We start from the raw sequence: 24,840 nt of genomic DNA, 5'->3' as shown, positions 1-24,840 counted from the left end.
ATCTTTATTAGGGACCATTAGGGGCTAGCTTTCCTAACCCCCGATAAAGATTGGTTTTGTTTAATCATTTAAGTGATCCACAAAAAATCAGGCTACAAATTGTTCTTGTTTGTACAAGCGGTACAGAAGTCTCTTAAAATGTATTGTTCGAAGAGCATTTTAATAATCAGCGCTGACCGATCGACCAGCGGTCTCGCCCTCCAAATCATTTCCTGTTAATCAAAGATGCGCAGGTGTTCTGCAGCTCAAAGCTCATCTCCCGCGAAGTGCATTGTAACAATTAAAAGAATTTAATTACAAATTTACCCATACATTTCTAGCAAGATATGATTTTAATAAACGCATAGTATTCGTATATTATCTTGCACGAAGTCAAGTTTGATATATCACATTTATCTCTACTTCAGTTTCATATCAAAAATTGAAACTTCAGCTGAATACATACTCAGTTCAGAGAAATCGACGCTGATAGCTCAGTAAGCTAATGAGCTGAGAAGGGTACCATTGGCTGGCTGACTCATTATCTGACCGTGATTAAAACGACTTGATTGGCATTTATTGTGAAGGCCGCGCTTATCATTGGTTCGAATCAATAAGCGGTCTGCCCAAGAAATAAACGAGACTGCCGCTTGTCCAGTTTTGAAATCTGATTGGACCACGAAACAATAGCACCTAATTGCAAAATGAAATCCGCGGCTAATATGTCCTTTATATTCTAATTGCCTTCACTGTAACGAAGACCCAAAGAAGGCGATTTTCAAACGAAGATTTCGTCTCTAGACGCGAAAATTTGGTTTCGTAGCTGACGTTTCTTTGGTGTAGATGTCTTCTTGGAGGAGTCTGTGTCGACGGGTCGAGACGGGCGCGAAAGGGATTCAAATTTGAAGCGACGGAAGGAACAAGATCGCGTGAAAAGGTAGTAATAATTTCCGATATGCTACAGACTGCGTGTTTGTCACTTAGCGTGTCTGCTGAATTCTGTGCGATTGAATATTCTTTGTTGCCTTGATTCGCGTTGCTTTTCTAAAAGAACACTTATCGGTCGAACGCTTCCGAATCTAAAATTGAATTGCTTTTCATCATGCGATTGACCGATTGATATGTTCCCGGGAAATTTAATATCATTATGAAAGTTTTTTTCTGTCCATGTACTCGGAAGCTTTCGATCGAGTTGAAATGTGCGGACAAAAAGCATTCGCTTCGCAATTATAGTGAATCTTGAATGGCCTTACTCAACAGGTGCGAAAAACGTATAGGAAGCACCAGAAAATATAGTACAATGTACTTATTTTTGGTAGGGTTTTTCTTTACAAATATGATACGTTTTGTTTTCGACCGCGTGATTGTAAAGCCCAAGCTTTATTTTCTTAGAATGTTTGAAAGAGTAGCTTAAATTCAAGTGGCCTGGTAAAGTTCAGTACTACAATAAGGTCATGTCGTCTGAAAAATCTTACTTTAAATTTGTAGGGTTTTTAAAATATCATATGTTTGTTCATTTTGTGTAGTGAACCTCTGTGTGTGGTGATCATACAGTCAAGGCAGTTTCACAAAACATAACACACGATTTTTTGCCTTAAAAGATGTCTACGTCTAAATGTTTACTTCATCGTGTTGGTATAAACGAGTAAATAATCTTTTGTAAAATCTTTGTGCTCAGTTAAGCTTAAATTTGCTCAATTTACACATCTATAATTTTCCTTCAGAGTTTATTTCAGTCTGCATTTTGCATTTTTAGAGTGTGTATTTTCTTTTCAGACTCTATCTAGAGATCCCTGAGTTCTGATTTCATACTGATTTTATCACCATTTTGGTTTCAAAGCTACCAATATTTTTTAATCAATTTATTGTCATGGGGATTCAAAAAATCACTGCAACCTGTTTTCATTTGACTATACAGTCAAATGTCTTGAATTAATTTAGTGAACAAATGCTAAAAGCAAGCAAGAAACCACATATAGTGCCTGGTTGCAGGCACAGCTTCGATTGACAGATATTTGTGCTGCTTTGATTGGCATGGGAGGTCCAAAATAATTGAAATAACAAAGTCCTTTATTATACCATTTGCCTGCTAAAAAATCCCATAATTTATTATTCTGAAATCTCTAAAACAAAATTTACTTTTCCATTAAGCTAGTGCCCTCCAGTTTGGGTCACCATCCCATTGTCATTATGTTAATTAATTAAATTAATTTAATTTTTTCCAAAATTTCTTAAATAAAATATGCTTTTCCACTAATACATATGACTATAGTGCCATTCACTGTGGTTATCCTATCCTCATTATTTTAAGTAACCCATGTTTATCATTCCTATATATGTTGCTTAAACAAAATAAAAATTAATCTTAATAAAAACATTTCAAAATGTTTATCTCTAAGTAGCACTAGGTCAATTTTATATCCTGACCATACAAAATATTAAATGGTAACAATAAGTTTTCTGGCCTCGAATTTGTAGTTCATTGACTTGTAGAGAAATCCTAGGAATTACGGCACTGGGCTTATTTTTTGTTCAGAAAGGCCCCTCTCTTTGGTGTCCTCAGTTTTTGTTTATTGTCTTTTTGGGGAGGGGGTGTTAATGGGAAGAGCTTTGCTTATAGATGGAACTTCTTGAAAAATGGAGCCTTACTAAGTCAAGAGAACTCAGATTTTTTTCAGAGTACAAAATTACTCAAGGTTTTTAATATGAGAAAGGGATACTCTTTTCTGTCAAAAATGGTGTATAAATGGATAAGGGTTTGGACCTTGTATTGCAGCAGAGCCTTCCTCTGTAAAGCTTTGTTGAGAAGCCCCCCCCCCCCCCTTAAAGTTATGGCGTAAATTCAAAATTCAAACTGTGTTCAGCTGTCCATAATACAATGTTTCACATTTTTTGCCAACTTATTTTCCTGTGCATGTAAACATTCTCCTTTGTAGACAACATAAATGGCTCGTGAATGATGTTTAGCCTTCAGGTTGTAGTGATACACTTTTGATTTGTCTGCTTTACCACGCATTGGCAATAGTAAATCCACTTGAAGTTAATGAAAGCATTCAGTTTGGTGTTCTTGGGCAAGACACTACTCTCACAATGCTTTGACATGTTATTGAAAGTTTTTTCATGTTATGGAAACTGGGGTAAGATCCAGAGGTGTGGGCCACACACAAGTTGACATGCACGAAATTCATGTCATGTAGCCCTGCTGAGCAGTAGCCATACCGGTATAGAAAAATTACTAAGTCATGAAGACTGAATCATTCACCGTTAAAATCCTGAATTGGCAAGCTCCTCCTACTTTTTTTCCCACTCCTGATCTTTTTATTGGAAAGTTTACACAAATTATATACTTTGAAATAATAGTTATTGATTAATTTTAATATTTCTGTCTTTTTTTATTGTAATCAGCTAACTTCATCAAGTCATGGAGCCAGGCACTGTAGGGGATTATGTTTATTCCACATCAGCTGACACACAAGCAGAATCCAGTAGCACTGCAAAGGAACCTAAAGCACCAGAAGGAACTCTGTTGCGTCAAGTTCAGGATGCTAAAGAGAGCATCAGTGTCCTTAAGAATCAGGTCTCCTTTGCAAACCAGTGTCTAAGTCTTCTTCGAAACCAGATGAAGCATGCCTCAGACACTTTGAACATTCTTCAAGATCAAGTTGACTTGGCACAAAGGACTGTTAGCAATTTGACGGAAGGTAGTGCAGCTGGACTAGCCATCCCACAGCCACATGGTACAGCACCTCCATCAGCGGCAAGTAGGCCCCGCCCTACTTGGGGTCCTGCCTCAGCTGCATCGGCAGACGAACAAAAAGTGATTGTCCATGACAGTGAAGGACCTAAGGTGTACACATTGAGTAAGTCAAGCATCTCATTAGGGAATCAAGTTGCAATCGCATCAGAATGTACAGCCACACATCATGAGCATGCTCAAGTGCCATGCGTTGTACATCAAGTTCCAGTTCATTGTCATTGTCCAGCTTGCCTTTCTCATGTTCCTCAGTCGTTTCATTCTTCCTGCCATGCTACTGCAGGAACGAACTATTGCTCAAGAAAGCCCAGAAATGCTGCCACCACCTCGTCAAGCCATCAGTGTGGTGGTGACTGAAGGGGCAAATGTCCAACCGAGCTCGTCACACTCTAGTACATCTAGGAAAGAGGCGTCAAGTCATGACCATAACAAAGACAGCTCAAGTGATGAGAGAAGTTCTGTGAAAAAAGAGTCTGCATCTACTTCTCCAATGGCACATCAGCTACTTCAGGTCATTGATGTCTTACAAGCAGATGACGATGATGATGATGGCAGCACCCGCAGGTCTTCTGCAGCTTCCCTCTCTTCCATGTCACATGGTACGCCTGTTGGATATGCCATGGCAGGTGGTCCCCATGGTGTTCCTTATGGAAGTGCCGCTTCCTCACTGCACAAGATTTCACGACGGAATCGCAAACAGAACATGAGTCCTGTGAAGGTAGTGTCCTCAGAATCATTTACGACAGTGTCCCAAGACAAGAACTCTCCAGGTAACATCTGCTATTAAATAATTTATGATAAACTGTCACTTACTGCTTTAATGCCTTGACCTGAGAGATGAGAAGGTCGGAATGAAAAACTATGCAAGCCAATTATTTGCAAGCATTATATTGGCTTGCAGTGCGTGCAGAGGGCTATGAAGCTGTTGCTATTTTCGTACATTGCACATACACCTATAAAGCTAGTTAGTCATTAATGTCTTAATTCTCCTTACCCTTAGTAATGCAAAATGCAAAAAACCAGTAATTAGGAAACAATAGTTCCTCTTTAGATACGTGAAAGATCATTGCAGCTATGCATGCAACTTAAGTAGTCACAACCCGATTTTGGCAAAAGAAAACCTGAAAAGAATTTCACAGGCTTGAATGGATTTGAAACACTTAATTAACGCCAAGTGGAAGCGACTGGCCTATGGCCAGTGGTCTAGAGTCCGAAATTGAGCTATCAAGCCAACTGGGAGCTGGTCACTTTGTGAGTTCGTAATACACTCATGGAAAATAAAGAAATAGATGCTATAAATATAATATAATTTGAACTCTGGGTCAGTGTGGTAACCATCTGACGTCATGGACAAAATGGCAGCCACCTAGGAGAACTTGAAATAGTCCTATCGCTCCATGCCTGAATATTTTGGAAAACTCCGGGAGTATGTGGGAAAAAACTGGACACAGAATTTTTTAAAGCAATGTGGTCCAGTGGAAGTTTTAATTACTTCATTTGATAATTATTAATTTGATGATAATTAATAAGCCAACGTCTTCACAGGCCACTCACTCCTTTGTCCCATTCCCAAACACGATCATTCAATGGAGTCTTTATTTCTTTTTGTAGTGAAAACTGTGAACAGAGAGTACCCTGAGCTAATGAGAGTCCCAGCCCCAGTGCTGGCGTCAACTCTTGAACCTGAGTTCCTTGTTGTACCATCTAGCAGTTTCTCGTATGATAGTCCCCCTTCATCAGCGTCTGATCGCCGTGGGAAGGAAGACGGAAGGAAAGGGGAGAGAAAAACATCTACTGAAACTCTATTGGCCGACAGGGCTGTGTCGTCATCATCTTCGCGGGAAGAGACAACGGCCTCTGTACCAGTCTCTTCCGCGGCCCGGTCGCATACGTCAGTGGAATCGCATGACAATTCTCGAGGTGGAAAGGAAACTGGTGAAGAGGGCTCCTACAAGAGGCATTTATTTGGTGACAAAACACAGCCCAGCATTGATTCTCGTGGCTATGTGTCGCTTGCATCTACCCCTGAGAAAAATCAACGGACGGATATTCATATGGACAATAACGGTTTCTCTTCGCCCCTAAGTCCGAAGAAAAAATTTACTGGGACAAGTCCGCTAAACTCAGATATCGGCATGCCGTTCACGGCGCACAGCTCCGCCTGTGGTAAAACTGAACCCGTTGTCACCACATTGAACGACAGTGTGGTTGAGCCTGTTTCATTGGCAGCGGTCGTGTCCGATCTAGAGCATGCCCCAGTAAAGTCTTCAACTGCTTGTAACGCGACTGGTTCCCAGGCTCCACCCATGACCGTTATCTCTTTACCCAATAACGTCGAAAGTTCAGCGAATCCGCCAAAAATTACATCCTCGCCGAAAAAACCGATCATTCTCTCGCGCCGTTCGTCTCGTAGTAGCGAACAGAACATTCCTCAGGGACTCGTTGTCCTTGTTCCGACTATAGAGGATGCTAAGCGCCTCATAGCTTCCACAGGGGGGAATTCCGACGGTCACACCCCTGTCTTGGTTCCAAGGCATATGCTGAATGATATCCACTCGAAAAACGCAGTTGGTGAAGGCGAACGAGAAACACAGCGGCAAATACTTGGTAAAAGAACTCTCGACATGGTTTCACCGCCACTGTCCACACAGGCCAAAAGATCGGCTGTTGATTCGGTTGTTATTGACTGACGCTTTGTCTAGACTCGGTGACGTTAAAGTAAGCTTGTTGTCGTCATTTCGTTGTGTAAATATAGATTTTATTGGATTATTCATATTGAGAAAGTAATATTTATTAAAGTAACTGAAAGCAATTGAACTCAATAGCTATGCGCTTCTGTGAGTGATTTCTCATTTTAATCAAGGTAACTTCCTTTATTTCAGGGGGGAGGGGGGGGGCTAATCGGGAATCAGATGTATTGAGAGATACAAATACGATAAATGTTAAGCTCGGCCATACTCCAGTACCGAAGCATCTGTATACAGTTTTTCACGAGCATGTGACAAAGAAAGAGAGTTGTGATGAGCTTGGCGGCTAGCTCATCACGAGTTCAGTGGTAAGAGCATCCGACCGGGGTACTAAGTTTTACGCCCGTCGGGGACACCCCATGTTTTCGGGGACCCATGCTCGTGTCATAAGATTCGGAAGTCAGTTGTTGCCCTGTTTGTCGATTGTCAAACAGTGGCTCCCAGTGTTGGTATTCTAATGGTGGCATCTGATCTGGGTCCGTTTCCATGTTCCTTATGTTTAGTTTGACCGTTTAAATGAAACGCGCCAGTTACCGAACTGAATGGATCACCTTTTCGTGTATTACACTTTTTTCGTTTCAAAAATTTTGGAACAGAAGGTGTAGTCTCTTTTTTAACCTGAATTACAGTCACCGCCTCGAGTCGATCTAGAATTTTTATCCCCGAGTTAGGTGATAAAATCAGTTTGTCAGGAAAGTAACGCTGTCCCGGTAGCTCGCGGAATGCATTCGACGAGCGGCTGAATTTTAAGCTTCCGCCCTTGTTTTTCCCCAAAATCCCAGTACCCCAAAAGCTATAGAAATCCAGATAGGCGCGGCAATTGAAATCAAGGCTGGTTTTTGGCTTGTGTAAACAAGACTCGTCCTTTCTCAAGAATGGCAAGCAAAAGTGTAATTTCGATTGATCGTTAGATAATTCGCAATTAATATTTGCAATCAGTCACCTCATTTTTGCTTGTGAGACCAACATAAAGGTGAGTTGTTTCTGAGCCACTCTAGCTTGTTTTGTTGGAAAAGAGCCTGAGAAAAAAAGGCTTGGGAGGAGAATGTGACTTCGGCGCTCAAGTGAGGTGACACTCCCTATTGGCTTGGCGCTTCATTTATATGGCAACGAAACAAGATAGAATGGGCTCCGAAAAAAATATAAAATAAAAAAAAAAAAAAAAAAAAAAAAAAAAAAAAAAAAAAAAAAAAAAAAAAAAAAAAAAAAAAAACCAAAAAAAAAAAAAAAAAAAAATATATACACACAAATATACACCGAGAAAAATCCAAAAATATAAAAAGCCTTTGGACTAGCTAGGTTCCCAAAAACACCCTGGTTATACGAACGCGCAGCGTAAATCAGTCGAAAACTACCTCTACGTATGGGTACTGAGTAGATCAGATTTGTATAGGTATATATTTAAAATTCTGTAATTTGTTATGCCAAAAATACACTTGCTGAAAAATGTTAACAAAGTTAGAAAATGCAAATCGAGAGATTAAAAAGTCAGTTTCTGTCGATAAGTTCTGGATCACCTCTTAGCTTTTTCATGTCAATCGATTCTTCAATGCGTTGAGGAAAGATTTGATAAATACTCGAAGCGAAGCAAAAAGGTCGGCCACATAGCTGTAAATGTTATAAACCTTCATCCAAAAGCTATACACACCATACAATAATGCAACAACCACACCTGTACACGGCATAACCAGTAATAGCACGCCGGAGAAACCCGCCAACACTATGAACCCTGCCACGCCTTGAACCACTAGTACGTGGAGTAGAACGAGACCCGTGGATGCTATAGTGAAAGACGCAAACAGTAGAAACGGGAAAAACCCAATAAGTGCGGCGACACTCAACACTAAGGTGATCATGGGATGGTTAAGAGCAGTTTGCAGGATTTTTTTGGGCACAAACAAGACAACGTTCTTAGTGTCTTCCAATGTATCTTCTATGAGACGGATATAGTCATTCCACCGTGGAAACGCAAAATCCATGTCACCCATAGTAAAGTTTACCTGTTAAAGTAAAAAGAAAATTGACTTTTTACGTCTTCTTCCAGAGAAGATCAACTTTATAAGGAATACATAGGACAATTTAAAATGCAAGGCTTTCACTGTGGAAAAAGGAAAAAGGCAGATTTAATGGCCTGTGCTAATACTTTAACAGTACGAGTAGTCTTCTGACAAGGGGCCAAACTAGTAGAAAAAAAAAAAAAAAAAAAAACACCTTCACTAGTGAAAGAACACTTAGTTAACTTAGTTAAAATCTTACCCTGGTATATTCAGGATATTTTTAACCGTGCAAACTCCAAATAATCTCAGTTTAGTGATAGCAATGGCATCTTCCTGGTCAGTTTTTTTCGATTTTTGCCTTTGTAATAAAAGGATGTTGCGTATAAATGAGATAATAATCGGTTCAACACGCGCGCGCGAGCACAGTGGCAAAATCGACCATGGCTGGCAACTTCATTCCCAGGGAATTCTACACCCTTCCCTCTGAAGAGAGAAGAAACTCAGCGTAAGTAACAAAAATCTCCAGGGATAAGAAAAAGTTCGATTCTAGTCCCTTTGAATCTAGTTCTATCGTTTGACATGTCATAAGTGCGCCTCCCTTTTGGCTGTGGTTCGCCATCGGTTCGGCATAATGGGTAGCTAGTTCTTTCAACTGAATCAAAAATAAAATCGTATTTTCAATGTTTCCATTATAGACGGTCCATTACCGCTTATAGAAAAATGGAGTTCCCTTATATAACTAATAACTACACACTAAATTGCCATCTATAGTTTAATACGTCTTGGAGTTTACAGTTTCCAAATTGTCCTGAAATTTCCTACGTACACTTTCGCGAAGGTTTTGTAACACAGCTCGCTTGGGTTTCTTTAGGTTATCTGGGCTGATCAGTTTTTCTCGTTGCATGGCATCAATTGTCACAATAATATGAACTCGAGCGACGATGTAATTCCACTCTGACTCCGTCTCCAAAACACGGAAATATATCGTGGAATTTTTGGCTGGCATTTTTGAGAATTGTGGATGGTAACCACACAATTGTTTTTGTTAAGATGTGTGCCACGCGAAGGACCATTGCATTGATGAGATAGATGAAATACACAAAGGCTGTTATTTTGGTTCCAAATAACACAATCGGTACAAACATTCCCAGGAGACATAACATTCCCACTGCAAGAACCCCGCCTTGAAAGAGAAGAATGGAGAACAGAACAAATACAGAAGATCCGACCACGAAGGCCAGGAATAGAAAGAAAGGAAGAAAACCAGTAATGACAAACGTGCCGAGGAAGACTGAAGCGACTGGGTGTCGCTGGACAAATTGCTTGCATTTCCTCACTTTACTCATCGCTTCACAGTTGTTTAAGTCCTTCAGCTGGTCTCTCATGGCGTGAAGGTTGGGGTCCAGCCACGGGAAAAGCAGATCGCTTTCAATCATGGCGCGAGTAATCTAAAAAAATGTATTATCACAGCAAGGTCAGTCAATAATTAAGATTCGCTCAAGCTCAAGAAGGAACCTAAATATGGGGAAATTTATATACAATTTTTGTCCAAAAAGCTAAGCCCGCAAAAGTCATTTTCGTCCCCGAGCGAGAGCGCGCGCAATTAATTGAATTTCCCACCAAAAAAATACTCACTTGCACGTTGATATTTGCTGATTTCCTAGGACATCTGCGAGGAGGATTAAATGGAATGATAATGAAAACATGTGATAAACGTAAGATTAAGTTTTGATTTGTTATTTCATGATCCCGCCAATAGCTTGGTGCTGCCTGCAATGTGTGGAGTTCTTCCACTCAATTATGCGTCATAACAATGAATTACGTCATATTCTATTCTTGATATAATTCTTGCCTTTTAATAACTTTAAGTTTCTTTTCCCACTTCCCAGCAACCCTCAGAACGTTGGGGAAAAAGTGATGGTAAACCCCTCTTGAGACAAGTAGAATCCAAAAATTGCGTTCCTAGAATTGTCAGGAGCCTATGGGCTCCCGAACAACTGTCCTATCAGCGCATTTGGTTTGTAGTCTAGTGCCAGTCACATTTTTATAGGATATATTTTCTTTTTTGCTCATAATTACAGGAATCTTTCACTACAAGATATTGCACTTTTTCCATAATTTTCTTGGCTTTAAAATAATTTCATTCATCAGTCCCAGTTTGTAGGCATGTTTGTAAGCCCAAAGACTGGCCCAAAGCCATAAAGCGCTGCTTGCCTTGAGCCCGCGATCTCCACAGCAACATTGAGCGGCCTACCGGTGTTATCACCCATAAGGCTATGCGAGAAGCCCTGTGACTTTCTCTCTAAGCCGACATCCAAAATGGTGGGTTTTCGTGAAAATATACGTAGTAAACATCCCTTTCCATCGTATCGTTGATTGTATTTATGTCACTATTCCCTTCCGCAAACAAAATACTAAACATCAATCTTTTTGGTGATTGTTCTATTTCCCTATTTTTATACCGCTGTAGCTGAAAAAGAATTGAACAAAATTACACTCGTGACCTCCATTCTTATTATCTTTGTCGTAGACATCGCTGGGTGTAACAATTTATAGCTACTGTATTTTAAGATATACTTTGCTGTTGATAATGTTGGGAATTAGTGAAAGCGTTTCTGTTATCGCTCAAATGGCGCTACATACCGTATAAACATTGGACAGATAGTTCTAACTGAAACTCCGAAACTCAATAATCGATTTCTCGATCTTCATCTTTGTGTTGTCATTCAACACCAAATCTTCTGTATTTAGAGACATAGCCACTACGATTTTCACAGAAATTTTACGAAAAAGTAACGGGTTGGCGAAGGTTTCATTCGTGTTGTTATTTTGATTCGTGGCACTGCAGGTGAAAGTAAAAGCTCACGAGCTTCGCGGGAAGAAGAAGGAAGAGCTTCTGAAGCAGCTTGATGAACTCAAGACTGAGTTGTCTGCGCTGGAAGTTGCTAAGGTGACTGGAGGGGCTGCTTCTAAACTCTCCAAAATGTAAGTTAAAATTGAAATGTGACCTTGAGTCTTGAAGCTCAATTTTGTTGCGTATGATCACAGACCTCTCAAGTCCCCTTTGTGTTGACTGACATCCTCTTGTAGTTGTGTCATGGTATTCTCACGGAAAATTAGCACAATTTAAGAGACTTATTTTCTTTCTTATGTTGGAAATGTTGTGTGTATTTGCTGGATCTCCATATTTCAGCAGATGCCTTGCTTTAATTTATAAATCTCCAGATCACCAGTAGCCATAGTTTGAAAAGTCTGTAGTGTGGTCAGTTACACAGTTGCAAGCTGTAAGCATTATTGGTAGACTGGTATAGTTCCAGACAAACTTCTTTCATTTCTAACTAATGCCTGATTCCCTCCATGGCTCGCGCCTGCAGGGAATCATGGTAGTTGTATTCATCAAACCATGCTTGAGACTTAGCAACGATGAATAGGACCTGCTGATTCACCATAGAGAGAATCGGCCATTGTAAACCAAGCATCAGATGCAATAGAGAACTTAAGGACGTTCGCACTAATTGTTTATGCACATCCCTACTGCACACATAATTCATGTCGCAACACCATGCCACGTCACACTTTGAGCGTGCGCACTGAGTAAAATTTCTAAGATTATATAGGGTGAGTTGCCGTTCCCCTAGCTTTGCTTGCATTTTGCTCTCTTAAATGGTCGGTGATCCTTACTTTTTTCTCAACGGATCACTTTTGTTAATTAATATCTACGTTTTGCAAGAAAATGAAAAAATCTATCGAGTGGAAGTGTGATTTTTTTTGGCACACTGACGGTTGGAATTCCACTTTTTAAGCTTTCCTTTTTGCCGTACGATAGTTTCAAATGCGTTTTTCCAGGGTAAAGTTTTACAAAAAAGATGGCAAAACTAAGAATTATTTACGCAACAGACGCACTTCTACAAAATGTGACTAGGATCGTTAGCTCGTTTACTCATCTTAGATATTTTTAATTATAAACCCTGTAAATCATGCTGAATTACGTGCGCCAATTTCTCAAAATCAGGGTAGGTTTTTACACACTTTTTCTCTGAAATTAAGTCGGTGACCCTAACTTTTTTTTGCATTTCTGACACAAGTAACTCATTATCTGACCGCAGAAAAAAATGTAAAAAAATCTATTGAGTAGAAAATTTTGGCGCAAACGTCCTTAATGCACGTAAATGCATGATCCTCCTCCTACTCTAACTAGAGTAGGAGGAGGCAGAGAGAGGGGGTGAAGGGCAGTTTGTTTTTGTAGCATTTTATCAGGTGAAAATTATTTTGATATGGAAGTATATGCAGCTCATGATCTCGATCATCTTTCTTTGCGTTTGTATGGAAAACGTTATTTCAGTCCATCTTAAAAGCATCAAACTTGGTCAAATGACCAATTTAACCTGGATCTTTCATATGGTGGTGTCAGATTATTGATTGCTTAAAATTAGAAACTCGCCCCAGTTCCCTGTGCAACCTCAGAATGGCCAATTCAAAGATAATTTTGTACATTACAAAATGTCAAAGAAGTTTGACATGTTCAGTTTCATTCTTGTCATTCCAAAGAAACTTGAATTTGTTATAAAAAAAAAATTCTCAACCACAGGCAATATCTCTAGTTCAAAGAGTTCTCCTTCTATATATTTGGGCAACAAGTGCTGCTTTATGGTCAATTGTCATCCCTGATGTGCTACTTGTTCTTTTGCAGAAAACTTGTCCGAAAATCCATTGCCCGGGTGTTGACTGTTATCAGCCAGACTCAGCGTGAGAACCTGCGCAAGTTCTACAAAACAAAGAAGTTCAAACCTCTTGACCTCAGGCCAAAGAAGACCCGTGCCATGAGACGAGCCCTCACCAAGCACGAGGCTTCCCGTAAGACCTTGAAGCAGCAGAAGAAGCTAACACACTTCTCATTGAGAAAATATGCTGTAAAAGAGTAAATCAACTGTCTGTCAATAAATATCTTGTGTAGATAAAAATTGCTTTCTGTATTTATTTTTTGGAGGGAATTTCTATTACTTTCCCTTTTGCAGGTAACACTCTTTACTGGCTTGATTACATGAGCAAGGCTGGCCTGGTTAGCCAGGCTGGCTCGGCTTGCCACGTAGGCAGACTTCCAGCCCGGTATTACATGAGCTGAGCCAGCCCGGGATGGACTAGGTTTGGCATGAACAAAGGGTAAATTTAGCACAAATGATTTTGGTGCAAAGAACGAGTCAGATGATGTTGATGACCTTTTTCCAGCAATTTAGTGTTTTATTTTCTACACTTGCGTACAAATTCTTCGTGTTTCCAAATATGGTACTTAGCAAAATGAATATTCAAACGCTGTGCGCGGGCATTACACGTTTCAACCCTTATGGGTTTCTGGTGGAAGACATTCTCTTTCTTTAAAATGAGTACCCCTCATAAATGCACACCCATTAAACACAGTTTTTTGCATTCTCCATTTATTTATAACATTCACTTTTGAGCTGGGAAAAAAGGACAAGTTTTAGCAGTCTCGCTTTTTTCCAAATACTATCTAACTGCTCAGAGACTAAGTTATAACGAGCTGCAGACAAATGCACTGCATTGCTGCATACTGGATCAACTACAATGTGTGTGCATGTGTGAAATAGCTTTTATCTTTCATCTCAAAAACAATTCCAGATGCCGTGATATTATTTTAAAATTGTGTTTCCCTGCATGTTCTCCAGTATTTTATCTGACCTTATAGAAATTTATACAATAACTTGGGGCATATAGAAAATACAGGAGTGAGTTTTTACATTTTCTAGTCATTTTGACCATTATCTTAGTGTGATTCTAGTGCACATATCTTTATTATTGTATTGCTCATTGTATCGTGCAAGCAGATTTTGTCATGTTTGATCACATGACTGAAGATATTTATGCAGTGTCCTATGTATTTTCGTCATTTTTACCGAATGGTAATGAGGTTATGTTATGGGCCGCATTTTCTCACTCGAACACTCACTCACTCAGTCACTCACTGGATTCTGATATCAAACCGCAATTAATTCATCATTAAACGAGAAACGTGCTGACAGAAAGGTCCTTTAAACGCATTCAGCACATGTCAATCAGAAACAAATTATTCTTCAACCTCATTCCAGGGTCTCTCTCTTTCAGGCAACTGAATTGAATTTCACAAAACAAATCGAAAGAGGATCACTTACACTTATCCTCTGGTGATAAAAGAGAATAAAATTCGCTCAACGAAGCCTCAAAGCATAGGCTATCAATGACCCATTCACGTAAGAAAACATTCAAAGACGCGTTTTAGTAAACACAACATTCATGCACGTTTTTGTTTTGCGTCACATCATCTTCGTGTCACGTCATCCGTTCTTTATCTTTTTGAGTCGTGCAGAAACGCGCATCTTTCTCTCAAATTTTATTCGCTGCTAAAAATAACGCTATACGTGCTGGCAGAAAAGTAAACATATTCACAAAACAAATTTGCTTAATGCTAAAAAGGATCAAAGGTTACACTTAATTTGTGTGATGAAATAGAATTCGCGCTACAAAGCCTGAGAGCACGAACCATTAATGACGCAATTCCCATGGAAAAATAAAACATTCACAGGAAATAAAGTGAGATTGTGTTACATTATTAAACGCTTATTTGAAGAAAAAACTATCAATGATCCATTCACGCAAGAAAACATTCGAAGGCAAATTAAGTGAGATTGTGACATTACTGATAGCACCTATAAACTACATATAGTTACGCTTGAACCGTTATAAAAAATTATTACGCTCGTCATGTGACGTGTTTTAGTTAATACCACATCCACGGCACGTTTTTGTCTCGCGTCACGTCACCTCGTGTCACGTCATCCGTTTTTCATCTTTTTGAGTCAAGCAGATACACGAAATGCTCGGGCGTATCTTTTCTCTCAAATTTTTCCGCTCTCAAAAATAACGCTATACGTGCTAACAGAAAAGTAAACATATTCACAAAACAGATTTACTTAATGCTTAAAAGGATCAAAGGTAATACACTAACCGGTAAATATTTTGGTTGTGAAAACTAAATAGCGCTACGACCCCTGAGAGCACGAGCCATCAATGACGCAACTCACGTGGAAAAATAAAGCAAAGTGAGATTGCTTTACTTTATTGGACACTTATTTAGAAAAAAATGCGGAGGTCGGCACTTCATTCATCGAATTAGCATGAGGTTGCTCGAAGAGCCTTTGATCACTGTTGCACCGTGAAGTACAAAGACATCAATAATTATTACTAATACTTCTGTGCAAATTATCTGCCTTCTCTGCAAGTCTTCAATAGGTCCTTGTTTTGAAGTGTGAGCTCTCTCCAGTCTGGCACTGATATACATTAAAATAAAATGCGATGTTCTTCCTTTCAAGTGGTTAGCTTCTAATTTGATTCCTCTTTCTGTCTGGAAAATATACTATCCTCCATGAAGAGTAGATATAAAAACAATGCTATCGTTTTCTTGCAGTTCGTAATCCAATTCACCCTGTAGAAGAAACCACAATTAAATGAGTACAAGAGAGCCCAAAAATACCTTAAATATACCAAGCTTGGAAAAAGGGGTCATTAACGTTTTTCCATACCATTAGCTCCCAGTCTGCTTCATTTATTAACACCAATATTCCAGGCCGTCTAGAAAGAAATAAAAAAAAATTGTGACGAATCAAATGACAAATATATTAACTTTGATTTACAAGGGTTGCATAGAATTGAAGATTTACCAGCAAGAGGGAAAATAAGTCGAAGTGGCACATGTGTGACAGCTCTTAAGATTACGGTGTTCCACTTGAAGCTGTTCCAGTTTCCATTGTGTGGTTCCAGAAAATGTCCATACACTCGTCCAGAAGAGGTTGGAAATTCCTGGGGGTGGGTGGGATCTCAAAGGCCAAAAACTAAGGAAGTTATGAAGCTTAATTGGAATTTCCAGAGAGGGGGGGGGGGGTCCTTAGGAAAAATCCCTTCAGTGGAGGAGGTATAGATAATTTATGGAACTACACATTTCTCAACTTGTCAGATTTTGGTTTTGAAAGAGTGGCAACAATTTCTCAAGTTTTCCAAAATTTGCCTTGCATTGCGTTACAGGCATGGTCTATACTCTCATTGACCATAGCTTTTGACAAATGAGTGCACAAGAATTTTCTGAAGGGTACTATCAAAATTGTTATAAGCCAATCAGTTCAACAGTGAATAATAAAATATTTCTTACACTGATTCCCCTTGAATAAACAGTTCAGGTCTCTCTTTTAACAAATTATCTTTGATCCATATCAGTAATCTTCTTATAGTCCCTGTTGGAGAAAAAAAGGATTTCTGTATAAAAATCATCACAATAAACAAAACAGATCAGATATTCTGCATCAAAGCGGTTATTAATTGTAAAGAATATGTACATTTTGTGGTATTTTTAAGCTTATTGAATGAACCTTTAAAGGTACCAAGAGTTTTAATATATAACCCGGGTATATAATAGTTCAAAATGTAATTTCTTCTTTATACAATAACAAATTGACCAGGTAGCGAAAATAAGATCAAGATCTAGAGTATATCTATTGATTTACCCCTCACTTATGAAATAACAGTAAATTAATGGTAGATAAACATTATACTCACATGAATCTTGATCCTTCGGTAAAACAACATCGTGTTCCTTCACTTTATTGAATAGCAGCTCGGCCCCACCGCTGAAGAAGAAATAATATCTTGTTAGTATTATCACCGTGATAAAACATTCTTCGTAAATTTCAACCTGCAGGAAACAGTAGAACAGAAGAAAGTACCTGAACTGAACTGAGATCTTGAGACCGTCCGCCATTTTACAAGCCCACGCGCACAGTTCTCGCGTATTCATCCGCTGGACAAAATTTCGCGGTTTCCAATGGTTTGTCGCGTTTTTGCTCCTCCCAATTGCAAAGTGGGTTGTTCGAAGAAGTCCAAGGTCCACAGCGTATGATGCATATACTGCATTCTGTAAATTTGCTTGATTTCTTGCTAAAATAAAATTTCGTAGCTGCCTCGTTAGAAATTTATGATTTTAACGCGCGCGTTCTATAACTCACGCACATGACAAGGGAATCCCCCTTCCATGCGCCCTAGCTAGCGATTCTATTTATTCAAATTCCTTGTCTGGGAACAGGCGATACCTTATCTTGTTTTCGGTCATTTTAGAAGGATGAAGTCTAAGCATTTGATATTAAGTCAAGAATCTAGGTTGATTCCAACTTAATTAGCCTTAAGGTACCTACAACCTGCGGCCTTCCACGCCCACTAATCATTGAGTTATCCGCGTAATTGTGACGTCAAATTCAATTAAAAATCCTCGTAAAGTCCGTAAACCTTTCAACGCAAAGAATCGTCTTACCAACCGACGAAATGATACCCTGGCTTTTGAAAGATAAGCTTACTCTTGGAATTGCGTTTCGAAATGCATTTCGAGACAAAGAGCGTCAATTCTAAAGGTATTTTGTGTAATACTTTAACTTTGATAGTAAGTTTGAGGCCAACTTGCTTAGTTTCCCAGTTTATGCAAAACAAAGGATTTTATTTTATTTTGTTTTCATTTTTATATTGTTAAGTTTATTTTACAAGACATCTTTATTGTCAGAGATTAGCTTTTCTGATCAAGATGGACGTTGCCCTTCCAAGATTGCGACGGAATCTGCGCATTATTGGAAAACAGTTAAGTGGAACATCTACATCTACATCTACATTTATTAAGTTGATAACATTTTTTAAGATATCACATCAACTATAAAAAATAAATACAAAATAAATTTTGTATTTCTATAAATTTTAAATAATTTATAGTTCTACCAGTCCCACCATAGATTGTTAGCTTCCCTTTCAGTTTTTGGTTGTATGTGCTGAATGAGTTGTACAGGGTCAGGCCATATTTAAGAACAATGTAGCTAGGAAAGGAGATTCTCATCGCGTGTTAGGATAAAAATAAATAAAAGTTACAGAGGTTTTTTTCTTTTTGTTTAATGCGTGGTATACTTGACTTTCTTTTTGCGATCAAATTATCTACATCATCATTTGCAAGTTTGCGTTCATAGGAATGCGTTTGAAAAGGAATTTAACATTCAGAAGTCACAACCCCAGCGCCCCCGCCCCCTTGCCCCAAAGAAAAGAAAAATCTGAAGAGTTATATGTTCGTGTGTATTCTCTTAACATCATCCTGTTTAATAATTTGTCCTGCAGAATTCGAAAACTTCCCTCAAGGATTCGACGAGCAGTGAGACGAGGTCTGGAACGGGTGTTTACCCGCCTTAGACTCTCACGTGACTCTAACAGGAAACTGGAACGATTCCAAAGTAGCATAGAAAAGATCTTTAGTTCAAAACGACGCGGAAGCAGCCGGGGAGCTGATGAATCCTCAGGTTTTATAAGCGACGAGGAAGAGTTGGACGACGTACCCCCTGTTTACAGCAACACGGAACTCAAAATAAAAGCTGTTCCAGTAAACCCAGGGAGTTTATCAGCTGAGACCGACGGGCCTATCGAAATTGAAATGATAGTTTTCCGCTAAACATTGGTCATGTACTGGGGGGGGGACGAAGGATGGCCGAGAAAAAAAAAACGACAGAGAGGATCTGCCAGTTAAATGATGGTCGTTTCTCAGCCACTGGAATGGTGAACTTCTCAGCTAGCTATATCTAGGCCTTTGATTGGTATACATTCTGTGTACTGGGTCAATCGCTTGAATTGGATCGTACTGTTCGCGACTAATCTTTTCGGGCATACACTATACATAAGTTCCTACTTCTATCACAAGCAAATTACCACTGATAGGGGTCAAGTTAAACATGTAAAATTTTTTCTCTCGATAGATGAGTTCAGAACCACTCATTCAACATATCCCGTGCGACTCTTGATCCTTCAAATCCTATCAAAATGCCTCTAATACAAGGAACAGAAATAAAAAACTTTATTCTATTCTGTTTACGTAAAATATAGATGTTCGATCTTCATTTTTTTCTCTAAACCTCATTAGTGTGACCTGCAAGCTTCGACATATTTTGCTGAATCCCAGTGTTACCCCCCCACAATGTCAACTTGCCTCTAAGCGCCATGGTTTTCTTGTAGGTTGTGGGCGGGGTGGGGGGTGGAGGATAAAGGTAAACTGATTCAACAGTTGTGACGGACCTTGTAACCTGGGAAGTTGGTATTGGTGAAAATGATATTGGCTGCTCTATAATGTCTTCAACGCTTTTTTGCATGCTAAGTGTGATCTCGGGTCCGGCCGGAGGATGATGGAGCTAGACTTGCAAAACATTACCAAAACCTCGCGAAGCGTACCTTAAAAGGAGCTACGACGGAAGTATACTATTAAGACACTTTTGCAACGTTTAAAACTACATTTAAATTGAAGGAAACGGGCCAATATATGATAAGCGTTGATTGGAGAAGTTTGAGACGAATTAACCGAATGCGCAAGATGCACCCGGCGAGGTATTGCTCCTTCAAGACGCCCAGGTGTGGTTAGTTACGGAGCAGAGCGAATTACGGCGAGGAGTGCAAAAGAATAGACGGTTTAGAAGGGTTTTATATTAATTTTTAAATAAAATTTTTTTTTTCTTTTTAAAAAAAAAACTTTTTTATTTTATAAAAAAAATTTTATATACTTTTCACAAAAAAAAAAAAACAAAAAAAAAAAAAAAAAAACAAAATTTCAATTTTCCAAGACCTGAACAACCCTGTAAGGAGGGCGAAACCCTCCGCCTTCTTTCTTCCACTCGCCGTTCTTCGCGTTGTTCCTCAGTGACTATTAAACCAAACACCTGGAACAGGCTAGGTCAGTCAATCGTGAAGAAATTAAGAAAGACAAAAAACATTTCGTTAATTCAAAAGTGTACTGAACACAGGGATATATTAAGTAAACTTATTTTATTTAATTAAATAATGACATTCGACTTTTAAATAAATAGCTAAATAAATTTTCTTTTATATCTGTTCCCTACAAGCAGAACTCAGTACCAAATTTTACTAAACACTAGCCTATACTAAGAATATGAAACCTAACTGAGGACTTAAGATTTAGAGTTCAGTCGAAACTAAAGTGGACTAAAGTTACAGTGAATTCAAATGTTAAAAAACTGTAAAGGTTTTCGGTACCTAGACTTCGTTTTACATCAAGTTTTTTGTTTGAACGCTCCTTTTGCACAGCAGATTGGACAGTTAAAACAATCTTACAGCTCGTCCCTCTTCCTAGACAGACATTCTCTTTTTGTCTCTATCGCTCGGGCGCTAGTAATATCAAGATAGTGAGTAACAAGTTTCTTAAACTTAAGTCTAAACTCCACAGCAATGCGCAGCCTTGCAGGAATGTCTTTGGTCAAGATGTCTTCGTCTTGTGGCATTCCTGTAGATCTACCTGACATTTCATCTCGCAGATGCAACGACAACAAATTTAAAGCGACCACTTCGTCTTTGCACGAGTACAAGGGGTTGCTTTCAACATGAAGCGAGGGACTACTGAATACTTTTTTTAGCTCGGATAATTTACTAGGATTGCTTCCTGCTCGCACTATTTCGTCCACTTCTTTGTCTGAAAGCGCTTGAATTCTGAAATGCGGAAGACCAGCAGCCTTAAAAGTGAACTTCTCGCTGTATTTTACCCTTTTCTTGAGTTTCAACATCTCCATAAGTCTCCTTCGCATTCGACTGTTTTGCTCTGGTAAAGGACTAAAGAATTTGCTTCCTTCAGGAACGAACACGCCATATTCCAAAAGTGTTTGAGTGCTGTCGCCAGTTGGGTTGACATCAATGAAGATTGCGTCACCTTCTTCAACCGAGGCGTTAACATGTCTGTATCGAAGCGCATCACCCTTGGTCCACCATGTGCCTCCAGCATTGGGACGATATGTGAACATATTTAAGCCCTGGAAAGCAGAATTCAGTATCGAATCTTAGATAAGTGCTACAGTTTTGAAGATGAACAGAATCCTATAGTATAAGTATCATATAACGCGAGCGTGGGCAAAAAGCGTTTATCCTTTTTAGTGTAACGCCCAAAAAAGTTGATGGCAATTTTTATAAGCCTGCATGTAAATAGGGGTTGTCTAGGCGCCGACTACGCGTAAATTGTAAGCTACGCATGGCGAGACGTTCCTGAGCCTTGACAAGATGGATTACCAAGCAACTCATGCTGCATTTCCAAATGACAAGCTGTGGTCCCAATGACAGGACGTGCACATAGGGTCAAGAACCGGTCAAGAACACTTTCTAACTATCATTCTGTGTGATAAATCTCTAAAATTTTTATTGTCTTTGCAAACTATACCTAATGGAGTAGTTTTCAATTGAGTGTCATAAAACCAAAACAAAAGGAACTCTTGGGCTGATAAAATCACAATCCTTGGGTGCTTGGCCTCCAGCCTTGCTTAACAGGGACAGGGAATTAACTTACAGAAGATACTTATCAGGGCTTGTATTTATGATAGTTAATTAAAATTCAATGGTTATCAGATGTAAAAAGATGGCACAACTTACAGGTACCAAAGTCCTGACTGGGCGTCCTGTGTCACTTGTCACGTTAAAACTGTTTGATTGGACTGCACAAACTGCATTTATCTGAAATATCACAGCACATATAAGAACCCATCCCTTATCGGCCGTGGACTTTCGGCCCAGCCTACCGCAGTCATGTTTATATAGTCTAGTCTTTCACGCATTTTATGTATATTGTTTAACTGCGAAGAGAAGTTAGTTAACGTTTAACGAAGCTATGTTCGTTTATGCTGTACCTCCGTTTTCGCCATGTATCTTAATCGTCAGGTATATGTTGTTTCTTTCATTTGTATCGTATTTCCTTTGCTGCATGCCGTTATTTCTGTTCTTAGTGAAATATATTTCTTTATTTAGGTATTGTCCTAGAAACCACTGGTAATTAAGTCACAAGTTTCATGTCATTGAGAATAAATTTAAGTTTACTCAATGTCTTGCTGGTGTGTTTCCTACTGCTAACAGCACATAATACAGAAATTTAAAGGGGGGGGGGGGGGGGGGGGGGGGGGGGGGGTTTTTATTTTTTTTTTTTTTTTTTTAAAAAAAAAAGGGGGGGGGGGGGGGGGGGGGGGGGAGGGGGGGGGGGGAAAAAAGGGGGGGGGGGGGGGGAAAAAAAAAAGAGGGGGGGGAGAAAAAAAAAAAAAAAAAAAAAAAAAAAAAAAAAAAAAAAAAAAAAATATAAAAAAAAAATATTCTTAAAAAAACAAAAAACAAAAAAAAAAATTGAAAAATTTCCTTGATATTTTGGGAATATCCTTTTTTCCATTTTATAGAATTAACAATTTATCAGGAACCCGAAAATAAATATTGAGACAAACTATGCGCCAACTTCGCCCATATCTGGCACAGGCGCTGACTGCATTCACCTAGTTTCACTCATGAATCGTCTTGCGGTGCTGTGGTTTCAGCACTAAAAAGAAATGGCGTGTTTTATTAAACTGCCGACCGTGAAAATAATTAATGGCCATTTGAAAGTATTTACTCGCCAAATGAGTGTTATAGATGACAAAAACAAAAATATTATAAAGAAGCTTGCTCCCAGTGCCTTCATATATAGCTGATCTGGTAGAACATTTGCACCTTTCCATTATCACTAAGTCATGGGCTCATGTCCTCCTTATTATTTTTTCTTCTTTTCTTTTCTTTTCTTTTTGGGGGGGGGGGTGGGGGGGCATAGAGGTTGTTTTTTTTTTCTAGTTGTTTTTCAACTACAGTAATGAATTTAAAATAAAGTTCTGATTGGAATCTTACCAAAGTCTCTTGATCAAGATCTTTTCCAGCAAACAAGCCAAAGCTATTCAGCTTTGGTGTGATGTTGGCAGCAAGCATATCAACCATCTTCTTCCACTTGAGAGCTCTCTGAGCCAATTTCTCATCTTGAAGCTCTTTCAGCTCCTCTTCACTCCACATCCACAGTGCATCACATTTATGATTTGTAAGAATCTTGAAGTAAGGAAGCCACTGTTCATCTCTTGTGTGAACAGAATAGAGAACAAATACGGCCAACTGCATCAACTGCATCACACGTCGCTCCATGTAATCTGGACGGTTGAGGATCTGATGTTCCACAAGAGAAAACTGCTCAAGGGTTGGCCCTATCATTGAACTGAAATAAAAACAAAAGTTTGTGAATATTTTCCTTCAAACAAAAACATTTGTTAAGGTGTTGTTGGTAACAAGTGGCTTTGGATACCAGCTAAGATTAAATGGATTGCAAAAATTACAAGGCTAAAAATATTTTTTTTTTTTTTTTAAAAAAAAAAAAAAAAATTTTTTTTTTTTTTTTTTTTTTTTTTCTGGCTGGGAGACACAACTTAAAGTTCACATGCCAGCTGCTCTAGATTATCTGGGAGTTTCCTGGATAAAGGCCAGATCTCCCAGTCTCCTGTACAGGTCACTTCAACCCACTGGAAAACAAAAGTGCTAGAAATACCTACCGAGTTTTACACTTATTGTTGGTATATTTTGAATAATACAAGGGAGAATTTTGATTATTTAAAGTGTTTTTTTTTTAATTTTATGGTTGACTATTTTTCACTATTTTCTGGCTTCTTCAAGAGGTAATTTAACATGAAATTAGAAATCTCCCAGATTTGGATATTTTGGGAGTTTTTGTTTTTGTTAACGGTACCACCAAGTCAGGCTTTACCTGTGGTACTTTTGAGGGCACCATGTACTGTCACACATGATCAGTGACTTAACTAACAAGGTCAAAGCACGTTTTCAGCTTCACCACAAACTCACTACTGTAAAAAGTTCCCTGATCTACCTTTGATTTTAAAGAGGAAACAATTCTTGTTCCACATAAATAGCAATCAGATTTTAATGATAACTGGAAATAATGATATGGTACCTTTCAACAGTGGCAGAATTTACAAGTAGAGACTGAGGGACCATAAGAATTGACTCCTTTTCCACAATCCGTCTGTCAGCCACCGCAGTGAACTTGTAGTCTTTGTTTCTCATGAATCTGCAACGGCATCTTCCACCGTGGTCATCAAACCACTTTCGGAAGTCATCCAAGTCGCCATCTGTCGCTACTTCCTCGCTTTTGAGAAAACAAAAGAAACCCAGAGACAAAACAAGAATGATCGCTAAAATCCGTTTAGCTGCCATAGTTTTGTTGAAGACAATGAAACCACGGAATCTTTGGGTAGTTGAACAATGAAATAGCGATTTCGTTTCACGAAGTCGCACAGACGTATAATTCAATGTGGCTTGAGGTAAGGTGCACCTTTGTCGAGTGAAATGGTCTTAAAATCAAAAGAAAAGAGTCTTATTAAAAATTTAACACTTATGAGCAGGCAAAAGGCTAATTCTTGCAAGGCGCTACTAATTTGAAGGAAAGAGACTAGGGCCGAGTATGGTTGGT

The 24,840-nt window shown here is 38.9% G+C and overlaps 4 protein-coding genes, 1 long non-coding RNA gene and 1 pseudogene across 8 annotated transcripts; 3 read left to right on the top strand and 3 right to left on the bottom strand.

Annotated features, from left to right (window-relative positions):
- The first annotated feature begins 410 nt into the window (after positions 1 to 410).
- LOC144666302 (uncharacterized) lies at positions 411 to 6,578 on the top strand (annotated as a pseudogene). Its single transcript, XR_013573164.1, has 3 exons — positions 411 to 916; positions 3,385 to 4,503; positions 5,345 to 6,578. The product of XR_013573164.1 is annotated as an uncharacterized LOC144666302 (transcript).
- Positions 6,579 to 9,235: 2,657 nt separating this feature from the next.
- LOC144650228 (uncharacterized) lies at positions 9,236 to 10,261 on the bottom strand. Its single transcript, XR_013570051.1, has 2 exons — positions 10,113 to 10,261; positions 9,236 to 9,925 (listed from the first exon to the last, which is right to left on the bottom strand). It is a non-coding gene; the product is annotated as an uncharacterized LOC144650228 (long non-coding RNA).
- Positions 10,262 to 11,310: 1,049 nt separating this feature from the next.
- On the top strand, positions 11,311 to 13,438 carry LOC144646721 (large ribosomal subunit protein uL29-like; the record flags this gene model as incomplete). Its single annotated transcript, XM_078506405.1, has 2 exons — positions 11,311 to 11,462; positions 13,168 to 13,438. Coding segments are annotated over 2 exons (384 nt in total), but the record flags the coding sequence as incomplete, so codon positions are not given.
- A 2,373-nt stretch (positions 13,439 to 15,811) lies between these two features.
- On the bottom strand, positions 15,812 to 17,416 carry LOC144666289 (ubiquitin-related modifier 1-like). Its single transcript, XM_078527699.1, has 5 exons — positions 17,243 to 17,416; positions 17,076 to 17,146; positions 16,672 to 16,753; positions 16,049 to 16,097; positions 15,812 to 15,951 (listed from the first exon to the last, which is right to left on the bottom strand). The coding sequence occupies exons 1-5, from the start codon at positions 17,311 to 17,313 to the stop codon at positions 15,883 to 15,885; spliced, it is 342 nt and encodes a 113-aa protein (XP_078383825.1). The 5' UTR covers positions 17,314 to 17,416; the 3' UTR covers positions 15,812 to 15,882.
- A 363-nt stretch (positions 17,417 to 17,779) lies between these two features.
- LOC144650204 (uncharacterized) lies at positions 17,780 to 19,415 on the top strand. Of its 3 annotated transcripts, none has more exons than XM_078509859.1 (3): positions 17,780 to 17,920; positions 18,038 to 18,140; positions 18,663 to 19,415. In XM_078509859.1, exons 1-3 carry the CDS (start codon positions 17,887 to 17,889, stop codon positions 18,988 to 18,990), a joined length of 465 nt encoding a protein of 154 aa, XP_078365985.1. In that variant the 5' UTR covers positions 17,780 to 17,886; the 3' UTR covers positions 18,991 to 19,415. The 3 variants fall into 3 exon arrangements, with proteins under 3 accessions (XP_078365985.1, XP_078365990.1, XP_078365998.1); XM_078509864.1 differs by having other exon boundaries at positions 17,783 to 17,920; positions 18,067 to 18,140; XM_078509872.1 differs by having other exon boundaries at positions 17,784 to 17,920; positions 18,051 to 18,140.
- Positions 19,416 to 20,324: 909 nt separating this feature from the next.
- LOC144666281 (uncharacterized) lies at positions 20,325 to 24,777 on the bottom strand. The gene is made up of 4 exons (XM_078527697.1): positions 24,322 to 24,777; positions 23,220 to 23,574; positions 21,954 to 22,034; positions 20,325 to 21,343 (listed from the first exon to the last, which is right to left on the bottom strand). The coding sequence occupies exons 1-4, from the start codon at positions 24,582 to 24,584 to the stop codon at positions 20,651 to 20,653; spliced, it is 1,392 nt and encodes a 463-aa protein (XP_078383823.1). The 5' UTR covers positions 24,585 to 24,777; the 3' UTR covers positions 20,325 to 20,650.
- Positions 24,778 to 24,840: the final 63 nt, after the last annotated feature.

Source organism: Oculina patagonica, chromosome 1, assembly GCF_052425735.1.
Source record: "Oculina patagonica isolate OP01 chromosome 1, crgOcupat, whole genome shotgun sequence".
Classification (NCBI taxonomy): Eukaryota; Metazoa; Cnidaria; class Anthozoa; order Scleractinia; family Oculinidae; genus Oculina; species Oculina patagonica.
The sequence above is the reverse complement of the archived record's forward strand: the minus strand, read 5'-3'. Positions and strand labels throughout refer to the sequence as shown.

Excerpts from the sequence above, each read along its gene's own strand:
- LOC144666289 (XM_078527699.1), bottom strand. The coding sequence starts at position 17,313 with ATGAATACGCGAGAACTGTGCGCGTGGGCTTGTAAAATGGCGGACGGT. Across the intron at positions 16,098-16,671 it reads TTTATTCAAGGGGAATCAGT|ACGGCCTGGAATATTGGTGT; the intron begins GTAAGAAATATT and ends ATTTCTTTCTAG. Across the intron at positions 15,952-16,048 it reads AAGCAGACTGGGAGCTAATG|GGTGAATTGGATTACGAACT; the intron begins GTATGGAAAAAC and ends TTTCTTCTACAG.
- LOC144650204 (XM_078509859.1), top strand. The coding sequence starts at position 17,887 with ATGCATTTCGAGACAAAGAGCGTCAATTCTAAAG. Across the intron at positions 17,921-18,037 it reads AAAGAGCGTCAATTCTAAAG|TTTATTTTACAAGACATCTT; the intron begins GTATTTTGTGTA and ends TATATTGTTAAG. Across the intron at positions 18,141-18,662 it reads CTGCGCATTATTGGAAAACA|AATTCGAAAACTTCCCTCAA; the intron begins GTTAAGTGGAAC and ends TTTGTCCTGCAG.
- LOC144666281 (XM_078527697.1), bottom strand. The coding sequence starts at position 24,584 with ATGGCAGCTAAACGGATTTTAGCGATCATTCTTGTTTTGTCTCTGGGT. Across the intron at positions 23,575-24,321 it reads AATTCTGCCACTGTTGAAAG|TTCAATGATAGGGCCAACCC; the intron begins GTACCATATCAT and ends TTTTTATTTCAG. Across the intron at positions 21,344-21,953 it reads CAGTCAGGACTTTGGTACCT|GGCTTAAATATGTTCACATA; the intron begins GTAAGTTGTGCC and ends TCTGCTTTCCAG.